Consider the following 26949-nt stretch of genomic DNA (forward strand, 5'->3'; position numbering starts at 1 on the left):
ATGGATCTAGAATGAAGCAGTAATTGTACAAGAGGGAGGTTAAACCTCCAGCTTCAGAGAATTGTTCAGTGTTTTCAGTCACTTCAAAAAACAAGCTCACGTGGCAAGTGGAAGACAGAATTTCTACCTAAAAGTTTCCAGATTAATTAAATCAGGCAACTAAACATTTTTGTCTTCTAACTTCTTGTCTCCTAGCAGATCACTACAAGTGACAAATGTTCTGAAGAGCAAGCTATGTTTTAAATTTCACCTAGGCAGTTAATTTGCATAGAAATAACTGAATAGTCCTTTAATTATCCCATAGCTCTGTTTTAGACAGACAAGAGCTATAGCTCATACTCTCTCAGTTATGTTGGTGTAGCAAGAATAACAAGTAGCTAGGAAAAAAGCATTTTTGTTATTGAAGTCAGGACACGCATGTCTGATTTCACACAGGGAACAGATGTCATAAGTAAGAAGATACCATTTATCCACAGTCGCTGTTTGGGGTTGAACCAAAAGAAAGTTGAGTAGATCACACGCCTGCAGTCAAGAGAAGCTTCTCTTAATATGCTGTTCATTTTACAACCAAGACAAGGCTTTTACATCCTTTAAACACCTACTTTTCTCCCATCAGTCATTTTTTTGATTAAAGAGGAGGAAAACCAAAACGAACATATTATGTAGAAGATATAAAGATATTTTGAAGAGCTTCCTTTACAAACGCTCCTCTTGGGACTCCATCTCTCTCACAGAGTGGATCTCTAGTCTGAACTATCCTTCTCTGTGAACAGGTAAGTTTGTGTGCTTTTATTGCCTTTTCATCTAAGACAGGTTTGTAGCTTGTATTTAATTAGCATATCTTATGCTGGCACTCTTGAAAATGAAAAAAAAAGGTTTGTTGAAAGCAAACTATTAAAGAAATTCAGAATGCTGAGGAATAAGCAAGAGAGGAAGGAGATCAAACAGAAAATTGCTGGTTATCCTCACAAAGAAAAAATAAGTTGTTTGCTGTTCTTTGCTCCTTTTCTCTAATTAGACTTAGCAGCTTCTCTTCATGGTGACCATGATAGAGTTTTGCTTACAGCCTTACCTTTGTCAAACTCAGCAATAAGATTTTTTTGAAGACCCTGTTTTGTAAGAATAAGGCAGTCTCAATCTTACTGTATATAACTTCTGATTTGATACATTTGTGGGCAATGTTTGTCTCATACCTAAAGAAAGAAATACAACTCTTTCAAAGTGATTTGGTCAAAGTTATACTCAGTGTTTGGGTTTGCAAACGTTGTTCAAGATTAAGCAACTTTTTCATTTCAATTCACAAGTGGGAATAAGAATCTTTGAACTTTAAACTCGATTATTGTGACATTCCAGTTATATTGTTGTTTTCACTTTTTCTGATACAATTTGATCAGGAGACAACATACAAAGAAGTAATAAATACTGGTCTGCTTCTGTAACCTTTTATTTGAGTGAATAATAGCACTGGGACTGGAGGGACTGCTACTTCTGCAGGTAGAACAGTGATGCGAACATTTTGTTTCTTAAAGATTTAATTCATTAGTAACATACAAGGAAGATGTATAAAAATTCAGTGTTGCTGGACTTTTCAAGAGGCACAGCAACTAAACAAACAATTGAATGATCTAGCAGCAGCAGGAGACCTGCTAATGCAAATACTTAGTGGTGTGACTCATAAAAAGCAAGCTGAAAGAAAAACATTAACCAGCTTGCCCTTTCTCCGTCCCTCCTTCCTTCCCTCCTTCCCTCCTGTCTGCTTCCCTCCTCCCATGCTCTATCTTAAAAGCACAAGCAGATCAACACCATGGATATTTCCCTACTTGCACGTGGTATATCCAAAAGAATTGGTAAGCAAGGCAAAAGTGTGATGTCATTCCATTTTAAATTGTAAACCAATCTATGTCAGTCTCCTTCTTGCTGAATCCCTAAAAAGGCCTAAAGAGCTTTTCTATCTGTTTTACTACATTTATTAGTCACCATCTTGGTGTATAGGGCTTATCCAGATGTGGAGAACAATCCTGGAGTAAAAAAGCCATCAAGTCTAAGACTTCAAATGTAGTGGTGCTGCAAAAACTCCTTAGAGGCTTTAGAACCTAGTTTTCAAAACCATAACTGTCAGACATAACTGTATAATCCCAACCTTCAGCAATCTTAATCCATCTGTGGGATTTTCCTATGAATTAATACTACCCTTTGGTTCTCTCTTTCTCTCTGTGTTTATTTCAGTGGATACTGTTAAAAGCTGGGTGTAGCACGATGTGTTTGGAGTTTTCTCTGCAGCTGTCTGTGGCTTTATTATTCTAAATTTTCTTTCCAGGAAGCTGCAGTCACATGACTTTAACCAACATACCTCTCACACTGCGAAGTGGTCACATTAGCAAAGGGTCACATTTGAGTCAATGTGAGATTCAAATTGTTAGAATTGAAAAGTATTTTTTGATTGTGGTTGCCATATACAACTATTACTCAGGGAGGGGACCATTCTCTTTAGGGGGTCCCTGAAGCACAGGTTTTACTTCTTTAGTGAAGTTGCTGATTGTCAGTGCTTACACTGCCCTGTGAACATCAGTGGAGATTGTGCATATTCCAACTCCAAGCACACCATAAAGACTGCAGAATTAAGGTGCTGCTGAGATTATTCCAGCATCTTCTTTTTTACACAGAATGTAAAAATCAGCATTCTCACTCATCACCAAGCTAAACTGATGGGTGCTTAGAAATGTACTCACATCTGCTCATTTTTCTTCAGACTACATCTTAATGGCACAATTATAAGTTACTCTTGTTTTTTTGCTGAAATTTAAAAAGTAAAATCTCTCCTTGCTATTTCTCATCTAATACATAAATAGCCTGATTTGTTTCTTAGAAACCTTAATTCTTGCTGAAATAAAGTGGTAGAGGAACAAGTTTCTAAAATACATGTTTCCAACCTCTGGGAGGAAGTCTGTCTTACTAATATACTTATCATTAATCTGCAATAATGATCCAGAAACTCAAACCAGCAGGAAGGATAAAAATATAGAGGCAAGCCTTAAATAACTTGTTGACAGAGGAGATTTATAAGTAATTTAACCTCAATCTCAGCTACAGTGACCACTTGCCACTCTGGTTTTGCATGGCATTTTATTCTGTCCTTTAAACTGGTTCATCACACATCTGTAGAGCAGACGCTGTGCCTTGAGCCTTCACAGGAAACTACACAGCTGAATGCAACACCGTAAGAGAAGGCAGGATTTGGGAGCTGGTGCAAGAAGTCTGTTCTCTAAGCCTGTTTGAGAGTACGCCATCAGCACCTTCAGCTTATGATATGGACTTTGTAGGCAGGGCTGGAAGATTCTACAGGTCCTGAAGTCATGGAGCTAATTAGGCATTACAGTGATGAAGTACCTCAGCCTGGATGAACCCATCCAGGATGAACTCCATACGGAGCACTGCAGGAATTTTGTGTCTGGAGTGACACTCAAGCTAGACAGGTTCAGTCTGATAAAGGAGAGTATCTTGAGGCTGTGTGTCAAATTAGGCTTGGAGTGGAAGATTTAACATCTTCACCTGAGACTCTGCTGAGTATTGCTTTTCTGTGTTCACTGCAGAAGATGCATCTGCACAGTGAAAGGAAGGATGAACACAGATTCAGTCTATTTTAGAAAAAGCAAGATCAAATATAGGTTTGCAGACTGAGCTTCGTTTTTCTGAAATAAAACTCATGATCCAGTGATTCCAAGCCCTTCACAATCAAAGGAAAAACAAGCAATATAAATGCTGATGGACATGTATGAGATTTAATTCATGGTATTAGTAAGAATTCAAATTATTTCTAACATTGTTAGTAATGCAATTATTTCATTACCAAATTTAAAAATAATTAGATGAATCTGTTTTAAAATATTTTCAACAGATCTCAATCTGGATGTAGATGAATGATCCTTGTTGAAGTGCAGGGATATCTGCTGAAATACTTAATTTTTGTTACAAGGGCACATTCCATGGCATTGCCATGTCATGTGTTACCTTGGCTGTAACATTATATTGCCTGAATCACTATGAAAGCACAGTTCAATGCATTGTGCAAGAGACCTGGTGACTGCTTCCCAGCAGTGATGAGAATGAGTTATGAGCCTCTCTGCTTCTTCCTAAAATAACAGGGGATGAATTTCGTGTGGGCAAACACTTGACTCATTCTTCTTGGAACTGATAGCTTACCACACAGGACTTGGAGGCTGCTCAGTGAACCAGTCCACGGTTCACAGGAAGAAGAAGCCTCCAGAGGAGCTCAGACACTCAAAGAATAGCATTCTTGGCCAAAAATAACTCAGAGCACTGAAAACAAATTGAAAAAAAGTGTTGGTCTACTTGTAAATCTGTTGCAGCAACATGTACCTCCAGTCATATCTGAGAGATGAATGGTACATCCATCTCTGTCTCTTCGCTCTTCTGTTTCCAACCAAAGCTTCTTCCCAACCAAACCAACACTACATAGGATATACATAGGCTTGTGACCATGAGTCACAGGATCTATGTCAGCTGCTGCTGGTGAGGACCCTGGTGCAAGATGTGAAGGTAAGAACGGCTGCTTTGGGGCAATTGCAATGATACAGTGATATCTGCACAGGGGCTAAGAAAAGCAGGAGGGCTGAGGACAGGCTGGAACGGTAGCAATGGCAGTGTGAGAGAGGGACAGTCCCACGTAGGATGCTGTACAAGGAGGATGGGTAGGCAGCATCCTTGGAGTGTCCTGAATGAACGTGCAAAGGATGCGATGCACCACGTTGTGTTGGGGGTTTCAGCAGCGTTTCATATGGATGTGTGTGAACATGGGGGTGGGGGTGAGACGGATCCAGAACAGCAGAATCAATACATCTCTCCTATCTGTTCACACCCGCTGGTGAACTGGAGGTCACCTTTCCTCCTGTATCCTCCACAGATGCTGTCTGGCTTGCTCTCGGGTCTGTAGCAGACTGTGAGCAATGGCATGGCCAAGTTTTTGAGTCTGTGTGTTTTGTCTTGACTGACAGACTTCTGCAGACACTTTGGCACAAAGTAAAAAATGGCTCAGTGACAGCAGAAAGAATATGTCCTTCTTGGAGATGTGAATTCTTCCCTGGATGAAGGAGCTGCTGTGTAATGCCAGCCAGCATTCTTGCTGAATGTTAAGTTTCCAAATTAAAAAAATTATTTAACTGTACACAAGGCAATATGTGCTATGAAGTGCTGCAGTGCCATTACTCTTTATGGATTGTTAGGCAGATAGGGAACCAAACCCAAACCTACCTACATACCTTCTTTCCTTCGTTTGTGTTCCCTTCCCTAATCCCTGTGCAACCACTTTTTCATGATAACGATAAAACATTCTTTCCTCTCTCAGAAGTTTAAATAGGGGGATAAAGAGAGTGACCAGCCTCATGAGAACAAGGGAAAGGGTCTGGAAATGTTTGGTGACGGAAGGAGAAGAATTGATCATTCCTCAAAGTGTGATCACTCCTCATTCCCTTGCTTCTGAAAATACGTAATTCCAGTACTGGTACCAGAGAAAGTATAATCTTTGCTAGCCCTGGGAAAATTTCAGGTATGCCTGCTCCAAGAAGTATACTTAACATCCTCGTTTGTATGCTGACAAATCTGCCTTCATTCCAGAAATGGCACGAGTCTCCAAGGAAAGAAGAACATTTCTCTTTCAGAGTACTTGTGGCCTGAGGCTGATCTCCGTAAACTGTCTACAACTGAGGTTTCTCTGCACTGGGAAATTATATTCAAGTTGGAACAGGAATGCAGGAAATTAATGTGGTAACAAACACTGTGCTAAACACAACCATCTATATTTGGAGTTGGACTCTCCTTTGTGCTAAATCCTGCTTACCTACACAGGAAGCTATAAAAGGATCTTGAAGTGGATAAAATGGTTAGAATCAGAGGCTTTAAACAATACATGGAATACACCAATTTGAAAGACTTGCTTTAATACAACTTACTGGTGTAAAGAGAGCATAAAACAAGTAATTTAAAGGAGACATATCATTGTAAATTGGTCATAGCAGCTTCATGCTGAAGTTGAGTTTGTGCTTGATAACAGAGATAAGTAAAATAAAAAACCCCGTGAGCATCTTTATAGACTCAATGAGGATCATGTTTTTATATTAGTATGCTAGAAGAAACATGATTAACATGGGTTTGTTCTCATGAAGACACTTGCATCGAAAAAAGCTAGGAAGCATCCAACACTATTGGCCCATCCTTGCAGAGGGTTAGGAGGTGTCATTTAAAAATGGGAGGCCCAGATTGGCATGAAAATCCCATTTGTTAAACGTCTTTTAGGACCAAACTGGCTCTGTTCTATCCAGCTGCTGGTTTTGTTAGGACCTGTGCATCACTAGGAATGCTTCCTGTTGCAATATGTTATTTTTGAACAAAGATAGGTTTCATTTGCCTTCTCTGAGAACTGGCATATGTAATGGGTTTGAACAAATAATAATAAGACTGGAAGCATTAGACAGTAACTACTTAATCCTGCAGTAATGTTATTAATTTTTTCTTTGTTACTAAGGTGGTAAAAGTAATTGAAATGTTAATCTAGAATATTTACTAGGGCATTATGTCTACTCTATATTCAATTCATATTGCAGTGCTGTGGGTTAGAGATGGATTCGCTACTAGAAAATTACGAAATCCTTGGATCTCTGCAGTTTTGACTTAAGGGATTGAGCTGTGTAAATTGTACTTTTTTTCTGCCCACAGGGTGTCAAGAGATGATCAAACAGTTGGCAAGCTTTATATGACTTTGATATTGTTGTATCCTAACAATAATAGATCTGCAAAAGCAGGAATTTCTCCAGAAGTTAGCCTATAGGGTAACTATTTTTGCAGGCAGTATAGTGCAGGTGTAAAAAAGCTAGTGAGGGTGTGACCTTGGGGAGTTCTATACTTGGTACTTTCTGATTCAGATCATGGGTTCTTTTTGTTGAGCTTGGATAGAGTTACATGTAATATTTTTAAAATTAAGGGATATACATAGTACAAGGTGGAAGATGCTGGTGTTATTTTAAGTCTGTTTTCATGCAGCATAGAAAGTGACACAGTGTTTTGGATATTGTCCTGAGAAGAAAAGCCAAGAAATTCTGTTTTTAAATCCTGATACTGACATTTACTCAGAGCCAGAAAGAATGAGGCAGCTCCTGAGGCACAGTTACCCCACTTCTGCTAGAGAATTGTTATTTTACCCCTAGTAACTGTATTTTCAAAATGTAGAAACAATTCTTATATTATGAAGGTTAACCAGATAGTGTATGACAAAGTACTTTGAAGATTGAGTATTGAAGAAATTACATACTTTTAAATAGGGCTCAGTATTTAATAACCTATCAGATAGCTGGCTCCTGCTCCCTCTCTCTTGCAACAATTTTGCAATTTGTTTTAATGACAGTAGGATGACCTCCAGAGTCTCTGCAATTTTCATCCACATTTTATTTGAAGACTGCAATGCCTGGTCTAAATGACTCTTTGTGTTGTCTCTAATCCCAGTTCCATGTAGCACTTTTAGTCATGTGATGATTCAGGAGACAGAACAGCTACTTAAGCCATAAGATCCTTCAGCATTTTAGATATTTTATCATGTATCTGAATTCCAGCATTATGTCAGATGCACATTTTCTGTACTTTCATCGCTCATTATCCACTATTCAAAAAGAAAGCCAGTGGTTCCATCAGCTGAATGTTTCAGTATATAGATGTGATCAAAGTGAAATCATGACAAATAAACAGCATAGGAAAAGCATAATTGTACAATTGCAGGCAGAAGAATCAAACATGTGCCCACTTACTGTATTTGGACTGGAGACAACTATTGTTTTGTAAGAATAATTTCCCAGCTAAGGGAAAATAAACTTAAAATTTCTGGCATATCTCTTAATCTGAAAATTCAGGGGAATTTAGAGCTGCACGTGAAATTTGTGATTTAGACCCAGCTCTGGGGAAAGTAGAAGTGTCAATGAAGTTACTCGTGGTAAAATTATAACAGATAAATCTGCGAGATAAATGGTGTGATAAATCTGTGAGGGTCTGCCAAGAAAGTTGATTTTTGTTTATGCTGTTCTTGTGTTCTGCTCCGTGTGCATACTTGTGTCAATTCTCAAAGACAGGTACTCAGGTGCTGAGCTGACTGTCTCATTAGTCTGGGTGGTTTCGGAAATTTTTGGGAGTTGCACCGGTTCCCCTCTGCATATGGGAATATGCAATGCTGTGTGGCACTCTTCCACATCCTTGACCTGATAGCTTCACTTCAGGAGTGGTGGACAGCAGTGGTGACCTCAGGTGCCTATATCCTGAGCTGGGGCTGAGCCTCTGGCCTTGTGCCATTGGCATTTTGGGTGAGTTGTAGCTCTTTCTTACTGTTGTCTGCTCCCCAGCTCATTCCAAAGAGCACGGTTGGATTCTGGCTTTACACTCTTGCACAAGAGCTTCTCTCACACCTCAGGTGTTGGGAGAATGAAGGGAGAACATGGTCCAGGTTTCTTCATGTGCCAGAGCCCCAGACAACAGGTAGGCAGGACATTATGTGACCATACTCTTGCTGATGGACACAGGGCTGTGCAGGATATGTCTCTTGCCAATGCAGACATCCAGATACATTTTAGAGGGAATTCTTCACCATTGCTCCAGAAACTTATAAGGCTACAGTAGTACTTGAAGTTCAGGGTTGCTCAAACCTCTGGAACAGAATTTGGTCTGTACTAAGTAAATTGTATTGAATTTAGAATCTGTTGTTGACTTCCAGTTAAATCAACAAACATGTATGAGAAACAATTAAATATGTTGATTGCTAATTGCACAGAAGATGTATGTGTTCTATTACATCTCATTCTGTTATTTTTGCCCTTTGGTTAATAAATATAATAAACATGCCCAACCTAAATACATTACTGCAGGATGCTAATATTCTGAGGATATTGAATATAATAGTTGTCCTGGAGAAATTGTCCAACAGAACAAATAAAAAAATACACAAATAATTTTATATGATTTGATGTGATTATTCTGTCTTAAATTTCTAAGGACAACAATTATCACTCTAATTGCTTTCTCAGAAGTCCTAAATAGCAAGCTAAAGGAACAAAGGATAACCACCAGTCACAGACCAGTAACAGACTTAGATCATCTATAGTGAATTTCACTCTAGTGTATTTTAAACAGTTGATTGTGCAGCATATGCATAGCTAAGGGACTCTTTCCTAAGAGGAGTAAAAATAGTAATAAGTAATATATTTGTGCTTTATAGAGGTATATATTCATGAACATAATTTATCTGACCTTGGTCAAACTTTGGTTATTTGTTAGAAGACTTCTCATATTTTATGAAAATGTTTTTTAGGAGAAGTAAATTATTTAATTCAAAGCAAGACAGCTGCATTTTTCAGCAAAACAAACAAAATTCCCAAATTCAGAGCTTTCAAGAACACAAGAATGTTGAACTAATCATTCAGTATTATTTTGTATTCTTTTATAAAGGTTTCAACACTGCAATTTAAATCAGCAGGCTACCTGTTCAACATGATTTTCAGAGAGATTCCGACTGAGCCCTGATCTGTAAAAGTATGTACTTTAAAAAGGTTCTCATTTTTGTAGTGCAAGTGCTGAAGAATTGAATGAAAGAGTGAAATCAAGGTGCATGTGAAGGCCTATTTTTAGTTTTGCATTTTCCATAGACAAGTTGGTTACAAATAGGATGTGAACTCTGGAGTAATAATTGAAATGCAGACCACAACCATGTATTTCTTGAAATAGCACATGGTTAAAAAGGTACTGATACTTTTACGTCTGGATGAACTCTGCTCTGTGGATTTCTTCAGCAAATAAAAAACCCCAGGAAATTGATGCTTTGAGCCTTCAGAGTCTTCAAATATTCTTGCAAGACCACTGCAAGAAATCAGCTTACTCTTTCTGTCATTTTTCTGTTATCAATCATGTAATTCATATCAAAGGAGTTGAATCAGAGCCTCTTATACATATACATTGAGCAGATAGCTCTGAAACCAGCTGACTTGAAATACAAAGTGTTTCTTTGCAGACAAGGGCTCTAGTCTTGTCTGTGTTGAAGATATTCCCATATAAATAGTATTTCCTGAGTTTTCCAGTGGTTTTCCTTAAATTTGACAGGCTGGGTTGGTTTTGGGGTTTTAGGCTGTCATTGTGTTCCATTTCAAAAATATGACTGAAAGAGGCCTGTGCTTTAATCTCCATGTGACTGCTGGATTTTTATATTCCAAACACCCACCATCCCAACTGCAATTTATCTAAAATATGATCTATAACTTCCTGCAAATTTACATAGAAGTTCACAAATATTAGTCATTTTGAGGAACGACACTCACTTTAATACCAACAACCATTATGTGCCAAATAACTTTGTGTCTCCTTATCTGTGCACTTGTATTGGTAAGAATAATTTGTATCACGCATTTGTATCACTGCAGAGCAGTGTAGATGAGTCCTTGCATGGCCTCATATCACTTTAAATTTACTGCTTGAAGGCTGTGCATCAAAACATTTTGTGCATCATTAGCTTGTTCCTTGCCAGATGACGTGGTACCCACACAAATATTACCATCTGGTAACTTCTGCTTAAAGCAGCTGTTGTCAGAATATTCCAGAATTTTAATCAGCCTCTAGATTTCTACATGCCCAAGTCAAGATACCTTTTATCTCATTGCAGACAGAAGAGCTTCTTGGATGACAGGGCTGCACTACAGTGTGCTGGTCTCCCCCTCAAGCTGTGTCCATAAACAAAAGGGCCATGTTCCAGATATAAGTCCTTAGATGACAATTGACTTGCTCTAGGATAACTTCCTGTGGGAACATCTTCCAGGTCATACCGACAGAACTAAGGAGTACAGAATGCAAGAGAAGAAGAATTGTCCACTAAATTGTGATCGTCTAACAGTTGCTTTGGCTCTTGGGTTTTAAGGAAGGATGCAACTGAAAACATGCTGTTTATTTTGGTGTGATGCTTCTTAATGACTGTGCATTGATAAAAACAGCTACTTTTAGGTTTTGGGATATTTGGGTCAGATAAAAATAAAACACTGAAACCACCTGTGCTCAAGAGGAAAGGAATCTTCTCTACAGGTTTGAAAATAGGAAAATCCAAAAGAATAAATATTCTATGTGGGGTTTTTTTCACAGGGATTTACCTATAATTTCAGAAGGACACAGTAGTGGGAAGACACTAATCAAAAGACTGGCAAGTATAGGTCTTCCATTGCTGACATATAACAGCTGTGAAAAGTTATCCTCCATTTCCTTGAATCACCATAAAGTTTACATTTTAAGAAACAGGAATTACTTGCAGACATTTCTGTGTAACATAGTAACAAGGAATAGCATTGATTTAGCTACAGACACTGTATGTAATAATTTCTTTACCAACACCAATGTGTATTTGTCCAGTGAATTTAGTACTTTGTTTTCCAGCCAGTGGACTTTTGTCATTGATACAGCATGTAGGTAGTATGACCCATAGTTTTAACTATACAAAACAACTATATTTTGCTGAAAATTATGATTCCTTCTAGGAATTTTTGGAGGAGAGAAAACTGAGACACTTATTGCTATAACAGTAGCACTCTACAGAAGAATTCCATTGGCATGGGGTTTCTATTAAACAGCAGAATGTAGGTAAAAAGTCAGTGGGTACTTTCTTTAAAAGTTTAACACAAATGAGTTCAAATATAAATTCTCCATCATGTGATTTTACTAATTACCAAGACAAACAAATAAACAGAAAACCCCCTGCTCCCCTCCATAATTCTGTCATATTTTATTTCCCAGAACCTTAAAAATTTGTATGCTGTTGTTTTTCACATCCCCTTCTTATACTGGCCAAAATTTGTTTTCATATTTGCCATGCAACCCTTCAAAAACACCAACTGCAAAGACTGGGCTGCTGTCCTAGAAAGTGCAGATATTAATGTTGTTCCCAGGGAATGCTCTTTGGGAGTGTTTTCCAGTGCAGACACTGGTGTGTACAGATACTACAAAGAGGGAAGTGTTTTACTGTGGTTCTTGTGTTCTGCAGATTCTCAAAGCTCTCCTTTCTGGCTGAATTCTTATGGTTAAGTTTTTTCCACATTTGTGGCAGCTGAAGCTGTGTGGAATTGATATCTGTCTGTCCCATGGAGTCTGGGAAAAGGTGGAGTTCTTGCCTCAGCAAGGCCACAGAGGTGCAGAAAGGTCATTGTTGGTGTCTTCTGCCACTGGAATGGCAGTGAATATTTGTAGTGAATTCCCTGATCAATTCTGGCAGAGTGGCTGCATACCCTTTCACCTGGCACTGCCACTTCTCCCCAGGTGATTAAGGGATTGGATCTCCTAGTTTTTCACAGTTATTGTAGCTGGTTTGGTTCATGTCAGAACACAAGTCAAGAGCGAGCCACATTTGTCCTGTGTTAAATGGCTACCCAGAAATAGCACAGGAGATTAATTTGGATGAATATGCTGAAACAGAGTATATATGAGGACATATACTTTCTGCATTCCACTCACTCATGTTTAATGCATATTCTTTATTTTGTATGCATATCAGTCCAGGCAAGAGAGTGGGTTTCTGCAAAGCACTTTGTTTTTCCTTTTCTCTGGCTTCTCTGAAGGCAGAGACACATTCGAGGCACCCACACTCTTTTATGCATATCTACTGCTGTTCATCAATCAGAGAGCCACAGTCAGATCATCAAAGCACTTTGCAACCTTTGTCACGTACAGTTGCTGGTGTATTTTATCCCCTTCCAGCATATAATTATTCAGTCCCTACTTTATCATTGATTTAATAAGATATTTTTCTCAACCATTCAAGCGCTCCTGCTAAAGTACAATTATAGCAATTATATTAAGGAAAGTTGTGAGCTGAAAAAATGTACAAAGCCTTATTTTGAAATGAGGTAATATTAGCAACAAAAATGACATGCAGCTTGGAATTTGACCAAGATAGAACAGATTAAAGAAGACTAGTTTTTGTACCACGATATTTTTTGAAAATCATAGAAGTGTTGAAAGAACTGGGAGTATCACAACAATGCTGATTTGGAAAAGACAAAGGAATTAGATTGTTTTGTTCTCATACTTGAGTAGATCAAGAGTGATTCCATTCAAGCAAATATAATTCTGCCAATAGAAAACCAAATGAAATAGGAGGAGAACTGACTTAGAGAATCTTTTGAAAGTGTTATGCACAAGTCAAGTCTGACATTTTCTAGTTTCTCTGCTGAAAAAAAGCAAAATAAAGATGACTTCTCTTTGTTTGCTTTTGTGCCCTAAAGAACACAAGAAAGTGTGTGGATGCCAAATGTCATTTCAGTATAGATTACATATATGCATGCACTGTACTGGTACAGAAATCATGGCACTTTGTAGGGCATTCTGCTGCATCTTACTCCTCCAGTTGGACATATTAAACTTCAGAATATATAGTCATCAAGAAAAAGGGAGCCTGAAAAGCCATGGCATTTCATCAGCACTTGGCTTCCCTTAAGAAAACTGTCCATATGCAGAACACAAACAACAAGCTGTGTCTCCCAAGAACCATCTTGCATGATTGAATCTATGCTTGGTACACCAGCAGAGGTCTGCCATGTGCGTTAGGAAGAGACCATGAGAGTAGTCTGATTTTATCAAGCCTACTTGTGCAACACTTATATTTCTATAAATTTTAGAGGACATAAGGCACATGACTTTCTAAATCATTTTAGACTCTTGACTGCTCAGGTCAGGTATCCTGCTTCCTACAACGGCCATGACTTCCCACTCACAAGTAGCAACTACTCAGATGTTGCCAACTTAAAGACAGAAAGTAACTTCTGTCTGTTCCTGTCACAGCTTCAAGAATTTAAACAAACTATCCATATTCTTTTATCAATAGGTAACATTGTTTTAAAGTCATCTCCACATACTGCCTGAACTTACATACTTCTGTTATTACAACAAAATAATGTTATAGAATAGTCTCTTTTTGTAAAGCAAAGAGGCATCTATTGTCTTTGAGCTGCAAGTTAGAAAAATCTAAGTCCTCTTCTCCCCCTCTCTTATATAAGCATGATAATAAGATCTTAACTGAGTGTATCTCAAAAATGAGGGAAGGAGAATCTGCAGCTTGTTCTGCAACACTACTGATGGAACTATTTCTGGTACTAAATTTTGTTCAGTTGTAAATCTGTGTTGGCTTGAGCCCTCAGCTACCAGCTATAGATTTAATCAATGTTTGGAGCTGGATGAATAATTCAGTATGATCTATTCTCTTTCACCTTGTGAAATCCATCTTCAGGTTTCATCTCTCTCATGTATTTTTCCAGATACTACCTGAATCATTTCAAAGCTATTCATGTCTCCCTTTAGGATAATGGTTCAGATAACATGAGCAGTCTCTCAAGTACTTCAAGGAGTTCTGCTTAAACAGTAACAAATAAAAAATATTGTGCAACAGCAAGCCTGCAAAATTCAGTCCTGATGTTTTAGCCTCTGAGTTAAATGGGTACATAGGTGATATTCTAACAGGAGTGAAGTGAATGGCACGGTTCCCATGGACTTGTAAAAGAGACTGATTTCAGATTAGGTCCCAGTTCCTGCATGTGAGAATGTGAAATTTAGACTTGTGAATGCAGTTTTGAAGTGTGTTTTGCATGTTCATCTCTGTGAAATATCCCTTGTTGGTTTAAAAAAAGAGAATACAAAGATAACTGCAATTGCTGAATTGTAAATATTTGTATGAATGCTTATTAGAACTCTATTATACCAGTTTTATGCAGAAAAGTTCAGGTTGGCATGACCAAAATATAGCGTTCTTACATTAAAGAGGTCAGATTAAGTTTTCTGCTTTGAATGACCTGGTGTAAAATAATAACAGATGATTCATTTCCCCTTCCAAAAGCATGGCTTGACTGCTTAGACACAATATAAGCTTGGCAGAAAACGCTGAGATTTAGGGGTGGGGATGGTCATTTGCAAGTTTAGAATGTCTTCGCTGGAGAAGCTGTTCTACAGCAGTCCTATGCCTGGACTAAATGATCATCCTGCCTCTGGTTTTCTTTGTATGTTGGGCCTTTTTTTTCTGGTTCTGCTAGACCTCCACTGCATTTTGTGTTCGAGTTAATGTACCTCATGTCTTTCATTTCCCATTAGACAGGATAAGCCAAGGTACTATATTCAATACTACTTATTTCTAACAGCTAAATAACATTTCTTCCTATATTTTTCCTGTTTCTATATACCTTCCACCCAGAACCCAATCTTCTCAGTGAACAGATTTAGCTACTGACATCAAGAAAACAAAATTATACATTTTTAAAACAACCAAGGTGTGACAGTTAATGGTGTTATGTTGAAATAGGCATAATGTGGTGATATCATGGGCGGCAGATTGATGTTCTTAATTATTTATTTTCATGCTTTTAGGTGCTTGGATTTTTAATGTAATGTAATTGGTATCATTTCATCACATTGTTACATTTAGTGCCTTCAGCTGGATTTAGGGATATCTGTGATGATTTTTTTTTTCTTCTGGTAACTGGCAACATTTGGATGAAATGCAGAAACAACACGTAAAATGACAGGTTGGTGAGAAAAAAGGTCAGAGAGATATAATTTCCACATCACGGGGAAGATAAAGGCTAAACAAGGTTGTCAAACAGTTTTTCTCTTGCTACTTGTGTTGTGACAGAGCTGCTGCAGAGATTTCCAGCAATGTGGGAAGGAACATTTATTTCTGTTGCAAAAGTTAATGGTTGAGGCTAAGGCTGGAATTGGGTTAACTGCTCCTGTTATGATTATTAGTGGTGGCACGAAAATTGAGTTGGGTTTGGTTACTTACATTGCCCTGTTGACATATTCCTTAGCTTTCCCTGGGTCAGTTGAAACCACCTTAGCTTATAAAGGTTTTGAGATAGACAAAAGGTGTGAAAACTTCTTCAGTTTTCCTGTCCCTGTCTTCAGCTTGCTTGTCCAAGTTGCTGTAGTCCATGTAGTAGAGATGGAGTCCTCTCCTGTATTTCTTTTATCTTTTTCTTTTTTCCTTGCCTATATCTCTTTTTTCCCATCTAGTCTGATTGTTGCTGGCCTTGAAATGTAAATTTATTGGTCACAGGAGTAGGAGGACACCTCTGTATCCCCATAAGACTTCTTCCTGACTGTGGAACTAATGCCACAGGAGGAAGCAGGAACAGGGTCCATTTCTGGTATGACTCTTCCCTCACCTGGTGAATTGGTGAAAAGTAAATTCCCTTCCTCAAGTGCACCAGTTAGCAGCATCTCCCTGTACTGCTGTAGGAGGAAAGGCATGCTTTCAACAATCTATTTATAGAACCCAAATATCCCTAAGTCCATGGAAGAACAATACAGTTCACAGCAACATTGAAGTCCCTTGTCCTTTGGAATAGTTTGGCTACAGATTTAAACAGATTCACAACGATCCTCTATCCTTTGTATAGAAATGACTGGAAATATTTCTGTTTATTTCTTTTGCTTTTTGGGCAAAACACTATATCATGTTTCAGATCATGACCTGAAAATATCTAATGCCCTCTGTTTAAATGCAGTGGAGAACATTTTGATTTTCGTGGATGCTAGCTTGGATGTAGCAGCTCAGTTCTTATTCATCTTTCAGACCGTTAAATCTGACATATGTACTCCATGGGAAATAGAAATAATTTTGTTCCTCATGATTATGAAACCATTAGAAAGGATGAGGTACATCTGTAATGGATGTCCATTAATATAATTATTGTATTTAATAATAGGCAACCTGCCGGCTTGGATTTTCTTAATGCTTATACCGAGAGAGTCACTAATATTGACCTTTTCAAAGGACTATGGAGCTTTTGCCTTCCTTCAGATGAAGGCAACTGGAGATGTTCACAGCACCCCCACCATCTGGAATAGACTGCCCAGCAGCACTGAAAGACAGATGTAGCTATTAGACAGGCTCTTGGTTCAATCCATTTATGTGTTGATGTTTCTCGGGTAAGATTTTTCACCTCTCTACTATAGCAATGTAGATTTGAGACTTACAGCAGAAATTCTGAGTGGGTGGTAGGGAAGTGAACAACTTAGGAAGCCAGTCTTGCTCCAGAGATGCTACTTGGATGGAAGTCAGACTCATCAGAAAGGCTCATTACAATTTCCTAATGTCTCATTGCCATCATCCAAAAAAATAGCTTAATTGAATGCAAACGACGTGTGAAATGTTTGAGTGTCTGGCATCACCTATTTTGTGTGTAAATATTTAAATATTATCTTATAGGTTATTGTTTTTCTAACATGCAACACTTTTTCTAAGACACAGCAGCGATCCATCTGCCTCAAATATATAAAAGCACCCATCTTTTCTATAACTGAAATGTTCTCTTGTATAATTGAAACAAAGTTTTAGTCAGTTTCTGAAAAGTGACAGTAAATAACTCCATTTTCCTGCTAGGGATATGGATTTATGCTGTCTCTTTCTAGCGATACAGTCTCACAGTCTTCAAATCAATCCTAGCTCCACAGACCTGTTGGGCATAGCAAGTTACTGCAGATCTAGCTGCAGACAGCATCCATCTGATTCTGTTCATCCAGGAGGAACAGAATCCAGCTTTCAAAATCCATCCTTGGCTGGGCTGAAATTGGCAGTTCATGAGCATGTATGAAGAGATCATCTGCTTAAGGAAAGGCTGTTTCTCTCTTCTTTGGAGGAGGATGATCTTATAAGAAAAAATGAATGCAGTAAATAGCTGAAAGCTGTGCCAGATAAAACAGAATGGAATTGGCTTCTTGGTTACCCAAATTTCTCCCTTTTCATACTCCATTCTCCCCTCCAAATTGGCAGCCTTTTTGTGAGCACTCATTCCTTCCCCTAACTGTTGGCTAAGAGGCCATTTCTAAGGCTGATGCAATATCATTCAAGATGAGAATGCTTTTCTTAGAAACACAAGTTGTCATACTCCTATAATTTCCCCTAAAAGCCAAATACATTCTCATGCCACACTGTTCCATGTAAAATGGCCATAACAGTTCATTTTTCCTTCCCAGACATTCATGGCCACAGCATAAATATTAATTTAAAACCAACCTGGTGACTGCCAATAACTTACCTCACGGTTACATAGATTCTTCCATGGAGACATGGGGTGTCTTTTTCCTGGGGGGAACTCCAGCTTAGCAAGGTGAGTAGGACTATGTTAATTGCACAGTCTTCCTTATTTCATTAGGCTTCAACCTTTGTGAGTCATCTGTTGTTTCCTTTTTCCCTTCTGAAGTAAGGAATCTGTACTTTCCTTTGTTTTTCACTAAATTTTGAAGTATTAATAGAATCTCTTCTTGGTTGCTTTTTTTTTTTTTTTCTATCAATCATTTCTTTTAAAACTCATTTTGCTTCTTAGTCTTTCTGTTATTGCATTCTAGTGCTATTTCCTCATATTCATTCTTGCACTGTTTTTCCATATCCATCCTTAGTCCTGTGGCTCTCTTTCACTTTTAATATCATTAATAGCTTAAATACAAGTAAATATTTAAATTAGTAAAAATTTTATTAAGAATTGATACAAACAATTTATTTTGCACCTTTCATAACAAGTACATAATTCTGGATATACTTCTACATAAAAATAATCACATAAATGCTTATACTCATTTGGATCTTTTAAATTCTTGTCACACTGAGGGAAAATAATTTTCTTTTCAGTTTTTGGTTCATCACCTTTTATTTTCTCTGCAGCTGTGGTTTTGTGTCAGTGTAATATGTAATATGAAAACACAAAAAATGTTCCTATTGTTTAATAATACTTCTTGTGCCAACAGGTGCACATAGATGTTTATGCCTTTAAAAATATAATTTTGCATCTAAAATTCACACTTTAATTCCTCTGGATCTCTCTCCTATTTCTTAGATGAAAACAAAATCATCATCACAAGTACTTTAATTATACCTGAAATCAATGGTGCCGATACTACAGTTTTACCTGTGGTGCTGTTGAAGGTGCATAGGTTCAAACCTTTACCCTCCAATAGTATCAGTAGATCAGAATTTTGTAGGTATTGTATGACTTTTCTGTAATTGATGTGCAATTCAGGGGCTCAAGTACTATGCAGGAGCAGTTTTATCCCTAATTCTTCCAGTTCTGGCACAGTTAAGGTATCTTATTTTGCCCAAGGATTTGTATTTCTACAGTAGAATACAGTCAATATTGCCTTAGTAAAATAATACAAGATTGAATGGAGAAGCATTGTGGCACCTGTGTATAGAAGATTGGTTATTTAGGATGCATATGTCTTTGAGAGGGGACAAATTTTTATTTAGAGAAATAGTTTACATTTCTAACTCTTAAGAGTTGCATGTGGGAATTTTACAAAGTGCTCTTTGTCACTGATTAGTAAAGGAATTAAATTAATCTGATAGGATTTGATAAGAAAAATATTTGCTTTGAATATCTTACTCATAATAATGTCAGTCTTTCAGTGGTGCAGTTTATCCCCATAAATGGCATATCTGGTATGAATATATAAAACAATACACTTATAGGAAAGTTGTATCTTCACAGGGCAGTATAATTGATGCCTTTACTTAAATAAGGAAAACATTTGTCATTTCAACAAAGTCACAGATTCAGTCAAAGAGTGCACTCCTGGTTTATTTCCCCAAGCTCATTTAGGGCTTGCTTGCTGAAATGCTAAACTTGCCCATTTCAAGGGTCAGCAGGTTTACAGCCTACCTGTAGGACAATTTTCAGCTATTGTGGCTGATGTGAGTAGTAATAGCTAGAAGCTAAGATGTGGCAAACAAGAGCTCATTAAAAGCTGATTCACTGTAAGACAGCATGTGAGCACTCTCTTTCAGCTCAGAGAGTTCGGTTAAAATCAACACCTGCAATTCCTGAAACTCAGCTGGTTTTGGTCAGGAGGAAAATGACATAACTTCAGATGCAAGACAGAGGGGAAGATGTTGGTGTTTAGGAAGATGTTGAGGTCTGATTATTTGTTTTTTAACCCCCTGACAAGGACTAAGAGTGCTCACGGGATAAAGCTTTGAAGGAACAACATTCCCATGTGTTCAGGTGTCTCTGTGCACTGGCTTTGAACTTGGGCTATGTTTGGAATTGGCCCATTTTCTCAGATACTGGGAATTGAGGCCAGTTACCCCAGATGATGAAGTAAGTGGTATCTTTAGCCTAGTATTTTTAGTAACTGGCTGGTGTTAATTGTCTTGTGGGACATTCAAGTGTTTCCTCTATGTATTTTTGGTAGCTTTCCATGCCTTAGGTGTGAGGCAAGCATCTGAACTTTGCTGAACTTTGTCAGCAGTAAAGTCTTTTATTACCTTCTTCAGAGAAGGGCAATTTGAGTAATCGGTTTTATTTATTCCAATACAGTATGTCAACAGGTTTATACCTTATGCTAGAAGGCAGAAACTTTGAATGCTTTCTGTCTTCTATTAGCTGATGTAGCACAGTAGAAATTTTTCTGGTACAATAGGGAAAATGATTCTGGGGTCAGTTCCAAGATTTGGTGTACTTTGCTTCTCTGCTCCAAAGCCCAGATTGCTGTGTGTATGGATTGTGTGTGGCTGTGGGACACCAGTCAAAACTGACTGTATTTTCATGTGCTAAAATTACACCAGAAGAAACTTGGAATTGATTCATGGAGTTTTTGATGGAAGAAGAGAGACAGGTAAAGCAATTTTGAGGGGTTAAGAATATTGTTGAACTCTACTGAAATGCATAATTTGGACTTTTGGGGGAATATATTCACAACTGCAAATTGCAGTCAGCACAGGAAATAAAATATAGATAAATGGACAAGAGGACAGGATAAAGGAAAAAAAAGCCCAAATCTTTTCTTAAAGCAGATAAATGTATGGAACTAATTATTGGGGCTTTTCTAAACCTAAAATTTCTCTATCTGACATGAAAATCTTCTGGGCTATCTACGTGTGTTCTACAGCAGAGACTAAAGAGATTCCTGAAAAAATGTTTTTGGTGACGGGGTTGGAGAGAAAAGAATAGGGAAAAGAAAGGAAGGAAATAGACGGTAAGGACAAGATTGAAATTAATATAAGATATACTAGCTGTAATGCTTTTTTCAGTTTCTAGGAAATGCAAATTACTCAAATTGAAGATCATGAAGAGATTTGATATCAGAGTTAAGGCTGCATAATCTTAGGCTACAAATGAGATTTGGATTATTTTATCAAAGAAAAGATAATTTGATCTGCCTTAATTCTCAGTGGAAAACCCAGCAGAGATCTCATTCCCTTAGGAATTCCAAGAAAACTTGTCAATTACTCTCTTATTCATAGAGTCTAACTCCTGCTCTGGATTTACACATGAAGATTTTCATTAACTGTCTCATATGAAGTGAACTCAATTCATACTTTTCTAATTATTGTCAGTACCCAAGTGCAGGCACACGAGATTTATAGGGAGTTGTGGCAATTGCTCACAGAAATGAGTTACACAATTTAACAGAAATGAGAAGTGAGACCAGGCAATTTGTGTGCTTCTGTAACAACCAAATGATCAAAAATGGCCCCAGTGAAGAGAATCAATCATCTGAAAGCATTTTCATAAACATGCACACCAGAAAAATGGTCTTGCCTGTAGAAAAAAAAGCCAAGCAATCAAAACAGAATTAGAGCAGAAACACAGGCTGTGTGGAAAATCTCTCATGATCATTTATACTTTCAGGCTTGCTTTGACTACCTTTGGTCATTCTTGTAGTTCTAAGAACTCCATATTTGTTTTTTACCTAAAATTCCTGGGGCTTGGTTTTCTGTGGTATTGATTTTGGTCAGTTCTTAAGGTGGTAGCATGTACAAGTTTGTTTTCACAGAGAGACAGAAGGATGGATGAAAATTTCTGTATCACTTCAAATTAAATGGGAGCAGAGCAGCAGTGTCTATCAGAACAGTTGAGTTACTTACAGAGTAGCTGGGATCCTGTACTATAATGCACAAAAATAGAAACATTCTCTAATTTAAAGAACTTCTTACACTAGTTACTAGTAACAAATAACACACTAGTAAGTCTTGCTGCAAGGCAGATTTTCCTTTAATTTGCATGTCCATCTCCACCATAGTTATCCAGCTCTTGGTAAGAATAAAGTTTCAAAGTCAAAAAAATACTATTGTGTTCCTATTTTGTTTGGCCTTTGTCAACTACAACTCATAGTTCCAACTTTTAACTGCAAGCAAAAGACTAACAATCAAAGAAGAAAAAACCCTGGTAGTCTACAATGTTTGCCTGACGTCAAGGCTTTAAGCAAAATATTAGAGCTCCTGGTGGAAAGCTGTGAAATTTAGGTGTGAGAAACTATTGAAGTATCTACCACAGGGACTCACATATGGCGCTTCTCCCTATCAAGAACTTCTGTGAAAATCTTCAGAAATGACATCATATGACTGTACATGAGCACTATGTTTTAATTCTATCACACATGGTTCTGTTTCTGGTTCTGTCCATATTAGCAACCTGTGAAATTAATGAGAAAAAGTTCATTTTTCATTGAATAGGAGTGGGAAATAGGAGTTCTCTGTAACACAGCCTTCAGAAACAGGTGCTGGTTTTTTCTGATTGTATTATTTTGGAGTTCATCTCTTGCCTGAAAAAGACTTTGGATATTAAATAGTGGCTTGAAAATGAAGCATTCATAATTGTTTGGCTACATTTTAAAATCCCAGAGGTCAAGCTAGACTTTCTTTTGCTGATGAAGATATTCCCTTTTTGTGGATGCATATATTTACGAGTGGATTATACAGAATATTTAAGAGAGAGAGAGAGATGGTTACATTCACTCTCTTAATCCCTCACCATATCTTCAAATACTTAAAATGATATGTCAGAAATTTAAGAATAAGATTATATGACTGCCATATCACCACATTACTTAAAATGCTATTCTTTCTCTGCTTTGTTAGGTGACTGTTGTGACAATTATATTTTCACAAATATTATGACTAGCAGACCAGATCTTCTGTGTAAGATTTCTCTGTGATATGATTTTCTAGAATATGGAATAATTGCAACAAATTGTTTTCTTTTAAGGAATTCAATGAAAATATAAGCCGTATGCCTCAAATTAATGACATCTGAACTTGGCAAGTCTGTGTACAACGGAAGGTAAGGACCTAAATGAATCAGGATCCTTTTTCAAAATGTGTATCTGACATATTCATGATATTGCAGCACATGGGGTGGAAGGAGGGATGGGGGAGACAATTAAATTTCAAAAATACTTACAAAAAAGAAAACCAAATTCTAAGGATTATGTTATTCCCTCCTTAAGACCACTAACTCTTCATCAGTGTCCTGATCAATAACAGTTGAGAAAAGAGCCTATTTTGTCACTGCTCCTTAGGAAACTCATAAATAAGAAAAGGAATTGTAGCAATGTACATCTTCCTTCTTTAAACAATGGAACAAATTTTCTACTTGGAGGCACACCTGCCGTCCTGGGGGCCTTTCAGCAGCAATTAGACTGTATGCTGCATATGGCTCATGTGAATGATGCTTAAGAAAAGAAGAATTAATGGGAGCACTAGCTTTCATTTATTATTTTAAAGAAGGTATGTTCTTTTTAAACCTTCTGGAATATTTCAGATAAAATTATTCAATCTTTTAAGAGACTCAAGTAATTTTGGTTCAGGTTTGTAAGCACTTCCTAACGTGTTTATCAGCTGCCCTTTGTAAAGTACTAGGAACATTTAAAACATTCTATAAATGCCACATGTCATAATTAGTAACTTACCAGTTTACCTTTACTTGTGTATTTAGTATTTGGACAGGAAATACGGAGAGAGAAAACAAGAGTGTTTCGGACGAGAATATGTTATGACGAGATGACTTGTTCAGAAGACTTCTTCAAGACAGCAATAAAGAAAATGCTGTATCTTAGAACAAAAGCATGGTGACTTCTGAATATTACATCACCAAATGAGGAACCCACAAGCAAGACATAATTTTTACTGTAAGTACCGCTACTAAAGACAAATACTTTATTTAGTTAAGCATTGCAGGTTTTAATCAGTCTCCATTATTGAGATGGTGAACTAGAATGAAGAATTAGATTAATTGATTAAGAATTGAATTGTAGAAAATGCTTGAATGACATATAGATCCATTCTACATAAGGGTGTCTTATTTTAGTTAATGACCTTTTTTTGAAATGTCAATTTTGTAGGAAGGTCTGTTTAGACACAGCACTTGTATATATATTGAAGATTTGTTATATCTGCATGGTATTTAGGAAAATTAGACCACTTATCCAGTACGTTATTACTGAGAATGCTTATTTGGGAAGCTGAAGATACCCTTTGTCCTGATCACAAACATCACTTATATACTGTGCATATTTATTTACATGTAACAATGTGACGACTAATTTGGAGCTTGGAAATTAGGAAACTGTTGAATAGAGTGATCTTTATCCAAAAAACAACACTTAAAGCATTGTTTTAACTTAAAAACCTTAATGTAAATAGTCCCTACCGCAGTCAGATATTAAAAGTCCTTGAATTTCTGTTTGGGAATTACCAGCAGGTATGTAAGTTAGGACTGGAAAGTTTTCTCAGGCCCTGAGGAAATATCAGTCAAAATCTTACGAAGAAAAAATTAATGCTTCAGTGCTTAGATCAAATGAAAGAGGAAAACCTGTTTGCAGGTCTTTATCAGACAAGGGACAGGGACTTGTACTGTAGGTTTCTGAATTAGAGATGAGTCTTTTGAGCTACTAGAAAAAGAAACTGGGTTCAGAATATTTCCCTTGCTTTTTTGAGGTGTTTTTTTGCCTTCCCCCCCCAAAAAAAATTTAGAAAATATCTGCTTACTTCCAATATGATGTATTTGCTTTTTGTTTGTAAGCAGGAATTTTCTCCTCCTGCTTGGTTGCCTGTAGTCCTCACAGAGCATAAGGGTCAACACAATCTTGAGTAATAGATAATCTTGGATTGGGCATCAACAACTTACTGCCTTCGTAGTGGAACCTTTAATGCCATGCAACAGAACTTTATTCTCTGATGCAGTTCTGCTGATTGCAGTTTTGTATCCCTTTTGAATTACTGTATACTGTTCAATGTGTCTGAAAGCGAGCTAGAATTTGTCTTTCTTTTAGATGTTTAATCATGCTGAAGTGATGCCTTCCAAAATACTTAGCCCTGTTAACTGAAGGATCACTTTCCCTTGAAATAATAGAACTGTAATCTTATACTGCTTTTACTGCTTTAAGGTGTGTACCACAGAGGTGGATGTTCAGTCTGGAGTTGCTGATTGAAAAGTCTCAGCCTGCTGGTGATTTCTCCTTGTTTTACTCCCTTTCCTGCTCTGCTGTCTTGGGGTTATTAGTGATTACATACTTTTCTCTAGATTTAGTTTAACATTGCTTTCTCATGTCACAGTCTTTAGACAACCTGTCAACCATGAGCATTACAGCTGAGGAATGAGCAGTTTTGCATGTTTAGGAAGCTGATGTACTCAACCATTTATTTTTAAATACTGAAACCAAACACCATCACCAATTTATTTTCTAACAGGTTTTTATCCCATGATCACTTTTTTTCCCATGAATCTTAAAGGCATGGAAAAGAGCTGAAGTAAGTTATACTGAAGTACCAAGGTTGCTGTAGCATCCAAGTGTAGCTGTTCTGTTGCTTGAGGCACCACTGTAAAATCATGACAAATGAAGAATACATTTGCAAGGTCTAAAGGAGACCTTAGGCAGGTTGAATGTAATTACATGGCTAGAATTCAAGTAAGGCCCCAGGACCACCTGGGAAGGGAGATGTTGCTGTTAGTACGGTGCCAGGCGGGAATTGTATTTAGATTATTTACTACAAAATAACATGAAGAGTAACCTAAAGTGCACCCATAATTTAGAATGATAGAATACTAAAGAGAAAAACCTACTGTGTGAGTAATTTCCAACCTAGTAATGAAGCATAATGGAATAGAACCATCATGCTATATTATGCAATCTGCTTTTTATAGAATGTGTGAATATAGATTCAGTTATTTGCTGCCTATTGGGGGAAATTACACCAACTTAATATTCAAAACCCAAAAGTACTTTTCAAAAGTAAAGGGAAGGAAGTAGCAACTCTGTCTTCTCTGAAGTGGAAGTTTCATATAGGAGCTTGGATTAGCAGAATATAGGCCTTTTCTGTATCTTACCTGTGGCATTAAATCTGAAGGGTATATTAGAATAGATGTCAAAAGAAAGTTGCTGCACCATATGGGGGGAACATGGGGGTAAATACCATAAAACACTTTAAATATGAAAAATAAAACATAACGCACACAAGCCAACAAGATCAGACAGGATTTGAAGGTTGTGTGTAATGAACATTTAGTATGTGCATCCTTTGGGTTATTGATGCTATTTCAGTATTTGCATGACAGTTGTTTCCAGAAAAGCCATAATCTAAATTAAGAATGGTGAAATAAGAATGGAAACAAGGAAAAATCATAAACAGTCTAATAGCACAAACAGCAGCTCAGCATCTTTCTCTGAGGATGCTGGAGAAGCTGAGGTAAAAGTCTTTTAGAAGAATGGAAGGAAAAAAATATTTCTGGTATTTCTAAATGCCTTAGAAATAGGCATTATGTTGGAAAGTGGAGGAGAAAGAGCAGAAGACTGCCCCCGAATTGGCAGTCATTGTTTGGCTAATTGCTCACCTTGCAAATATTTTTAGAACATCCTAGATCATGCTGCAGCCAAAGGAATGCTGTTTCATTCTTGTAGCCTCTCTTTCATTGGTCTTTAACCTTTCTCGTTTTCTAGATTAGTTAAGGAGCTGCATCAACAAATACAGCTGAGCATTTGTCAGCCCTACAGCTGTAAGGACTTAGATTGCAAAGATTATTTAAATTTATGTATGCTTAGTATGTGTTTTTTGCATTTCTCCTGGGCCTTGGTGAGAATTCCACTTGGTCAAGATCTTGAATTTGGAAGTATACC

General features: G+C 37.4%; 1 protein-coding gene across 5 annotated transcripts in view; it reads left to right on the forward strand.

Annotated features, from left to right (window-relative positions):
- Positions 1 to 551: 551 nt before the first annotated feature.
- KCNK2 (potassium two pore domain channel subfamily K member 2) overlaps positions 552 to 26949 on the forward strand; it is a 128590-nt gene continuing 102192 nt past the window's right edge. Inside the window, exons 1-4 of one of the 5 annotated variants that reach the window (XM_017730032.1) lie at positions 4302 to 4557; positions 5363 to 5563; positions 23043 to 23117; positions 23772 to 23964. In XM_017730032.1, coding sequence (XP_017585521.1) covers positions 23931 to 23964 — 34 coding nt within the window. In that variant the 5' untranslated portion in view covers positions 4302 to 4557; positions 5363 to 5563; positions 23043 to 23117; positions 23772 to 23930. Of the gene's footprint in view, positions 774 to 4301; positions 4558 to 5340; positions 5564 to 18050; positions 18171 to 23042; positions 23118 to 23771; positions 23965 to 26949 lie in introns of those variants that run through there. The other 4 variants (XM_008630332.2, XM_017730031.1, XM_017730033.1 and 1 more) reach the window with 4 other exon arrangements.

The sequence above is a fragment of the Corvus brachyrhynchos genome, unplaced genomic scaffold (genome assembly GCF_000691975.1).
Source record: "Corvus brachyrhynchos isolate BGI_N302 unplaced genomic scaffold, ASM69197v1 scaffold101, whole genome shotgun sequence".
NCBI lineage: Eukaryota > Metazoa > Chordata > Aves > Passeriformes > Corvidae > Corvus > Corvus brachyrhynchos.